The following is a 2,808-nucleotide window of genomic DNA, read 5'->3' as shown; positions in this document are numbered from 1 at the left end:
CCAACTACGGCAAGGTAAGCAGGCCGCTTTGCAGAAGGGCGCGCAGTCCTGGGAGAAAGAGGCACCTTTTCTCGCCCAGACTTGGAAAAAGTGAAACAAACGGGGGTGGGGGTGGGGAACACAACGAGATGGAGAGTCGTTGAGCCACCCTGGCCTGCACAAACGCGCACACTTCTTGTTGCACACACGGCCCTCAGATCAAACGTCCTAACCACGTATTATCTGAGTTTCCCTCCCTGCAGGGCTATCAAATTGGGCGGGAGTTCCCGCGAACTCTGACCCCACGCTTTCGCGAAGGCTTAGGACTGGGGGGCTGGGGGGGCTGCTCGGCGCCCGCTTTTTCAAGAAATGCCGCTCAACGCTGTTTTTCGTCCTCTTAACACTCTGCCCTGGGGCGTCACCCCCCAAACCCACTCTCTCCAAGACCCTCCCGCCGCCAGTCACCTCAGGCTCTCCCTCCGGTCTCCCCCCCGAGACTTCCTCCTCGCGGCTCCGCTAGGCCCCAGGGCTCGGCGGCACGCGCGGCTCGGCCTGCAGGCCCCGCTAGGCAGGGGGGTGGCGAGGTACCGCTTCGGCCCATTCCCGCCGCCATTTTCCGGCGACCGTCGCCGCCGCGTAGGGGGGAAGATCCCGGAGGAGGAGACTGCGCAGGGGCGCACCGGTCTCCGCCGCAGGGCAAGGGGGAACCCTTCCCCGGCACGCAGGAGCCCCACAATCTTCGAAGGCTCCCCATCGCGGGTCACCCCGTTCCGAGTTTAGGCCTCCCGCGGGGCCTTACCGATAAGCCCCTCACCTCACCCCAGATCCCCGCGCTTCTACTTACGCGGAAGAATCCCGCGTCCATCTTGCAGCCTCGCTCGGAGATCGCTCCCTATCCCAAGGTGCACCGCGCCGCCTCGACGGAGGGCGGGACTGGCAGGGAAAGCCGAGCGCCCGGACGCTGCGCGCGCCGCCCCACCCGCCCCTCCAGCCGACACGAGGCCGCGCCTGCTCAGTACGGGGCGCGCAGACACGTGTGCGCACGCGCACCCAGGGGGGCGGGCTACTACCGGGCACCGAGGCTCCCCAGTAGCCAGTGCGGCTAGAGAGCCTCAAGACCTCAGCCAATGGGAGCAAAAGAGAGAGTGTCGTCGGGTCGCCCCGCCCCGCGAATCCTTTTGTGGCGCGTGACGAGCCTTGTTCGCGCAGCGCGGCTTGACCCCTCCTTCGACCCGTAGGGGAGGGCGCCTCCCGCCCTCGGGGTTCCATGGAGCGCTGGAGGAGAAAAGCTGTTACCTCAGAGTGACGCTGGTGCAAACGAGAATCCTGCAGCCTCCCCTGTCGTTATAAAAGTTGTAATTATATTGATTTTACTAAAGCAGCTGGCTATCTAGGAGGAGTGAAGTCCGCGTTCCGGCCCAGGGGCCTCGGCCTTCCCCCCTCTGCACACAACTCACTCGTTTGGGGAGCAGCTGGGACGCCCCCTAGACGAGTTTGGGTTTCGGGTGCCCGGCAACCTCGAGAAAGGGCCGGAAGCCGAGGAGGGGCCGGCGCGGGTCGGGCCGGGCTGCGACGGAGACGCAGGGGCGCCGCATGGCGGTCGCCGGGCCTGCCCTGCCCTGGCCGGAGGCCCCGCGTCGGCTGCGCCTCGCCTGCTTCCTGTCAGGCGCTTCCTTTCCCCGAAAGGCCTTTCGCCCTTTTTAGTAAAATAAACCACGTCCACGAACACCTGTTTTCCTGCTTTCTTCACGGTGCTCGTCGCACCTGAAACAATGTGTTTGTTCACTCTGGTGGCTGTAGAGACCAGCTCCCTGCGGAGGACTTGCCCGGCTCCAGCTTGTGCTCCGGCCCCTGCAGGGGCCGGGGAGGCGGCGCTGACTGCGCGGAACGGGGACGAGCTGCTGCTTCCTGCACGCTCTCTCGGCCCCTCCAGCTCGGCCCCTCCAGCCAGCCACGGGCCCCAGCCCCCCTACCAGAACCCGCTGCTTCTCCCTTAGTCCTTTTGCTTAGGACCAAGGCTTTTGTTCTTGATTCCACTTTCTCTGACCTCCCACTTCTGAGCTATAAAGATCCCTGCTCTGCTGCAGTCCTGGTGCAAGTCACCTTCACCTCTCGCCTGAACTGCGCTAGATTTAACTGGTCTCCCTGCTTCTGCCCTGGCCACTCTGCATCTATTCCAAATGTGGCAGTCAGAGAGACACTGTTAGAAAACCTTAGATATGCCACACTCTTCTGCTCAGAACCTTCCAGTGGCCCTTCATTTTCCTGTGAATGAACTTCCGCCTACCTGATGCCCATCTGTTTCTTCTCTGATTTCAGCTGCTAGTACCCTAGTCTGCTCACTACCCTCTGGGCCGCCTAAGCTTGCTCCATCCTTTAGGCTTTTTCACTGGTGGTTAACTTCTGCCCACAATGCTCGACCACAGATATTGGCAAATTTCAAGTTTTTGGTCATGTCTCCCTGGCTACCCCTTAATACACTCAGGTTTGTTTTTGTTTTTTTTCTGCAGCATTTACCACCTAATGTTTGTTTACCCATCTTTAATGTTTATTTCTGTTCTCCATCCTAGAATATAAGCTCCTTAAAATCAGGGCTTTTGTCTTTTTTGCTCACTGATGTGTCCCTAGCACCTAGAACAGTGTCTGGTACTTTGTGTAGTAAATTTTGTTGAATGAACCAAAGATTTGTCAGAGTCAAAGGTGAGGAAGTGAAGTAACTGGTTTTCACAGAACAAGCCACTTGACTAGAGAGAACTATGAAATCACAATGCCCCACATCCCACTGATGCTTCCCTGTAGTTCTAATCAGTCATTCTGTTGTATCCTTCC

The 2,808-nt window shown here is 59.4% G+C and overlaps 1 protein-coding gene across 7 annotated transcripts in view; it reads right to left on the bottom strand.

Moving 5' to 3' along the window:
• The window catches only part of SRRM1 (serine and arginine repetitive matrix 1), a 31,620-nt gene extending 30,325 nt beyond the window's left edge, over positions 1 to 1,295 (bottom strand). For 6 of the 7 annotated variants that reach the window (XM_037501462.2, XM_037501468.2, XM_037501467.2 and 3 more), the window contains exon 1: positions 824 to 923. In XM_037501462.2, coding sequence (XP_037357359.1) covers positions 824 to 844 — 21 coding nt within the window. In that variant the 5' untranslated portion in view covers positions 845 to 923. Of the gene's footprint in view, positions 1 to 823; positions 924 to 1,275 lie in introns of those variants that run through there. The other variant, XM_037501469.2, reaches the window with a different exon arrangement.
• Positions 1,296 to 2,808: the final 1,513 nt, after the last annotated feature.

The sequence above is a fragment of the Talpa occidentalis genome, unplaced genomic scaffold, assembly GCF_014898055.3.
Source record: "Talpa occidentalis isolate TD23 unplaced genomic scaffold, MPIMG_talOcc4v2.1 talOcc4.9, whole genome shotgun sequence".
Taxonomy (NCBI): Eukaryota; Metazoa; Chordata; class Mammalia; order Eulipotyphla; family Talpidae; genus Talpa; species Talpa occidentalis.
The sequence above is the reverse complement of the archived record's forward strand: the minus strand, read 5'-3'. Positions and strand labels throughout refer to the sequence as shown.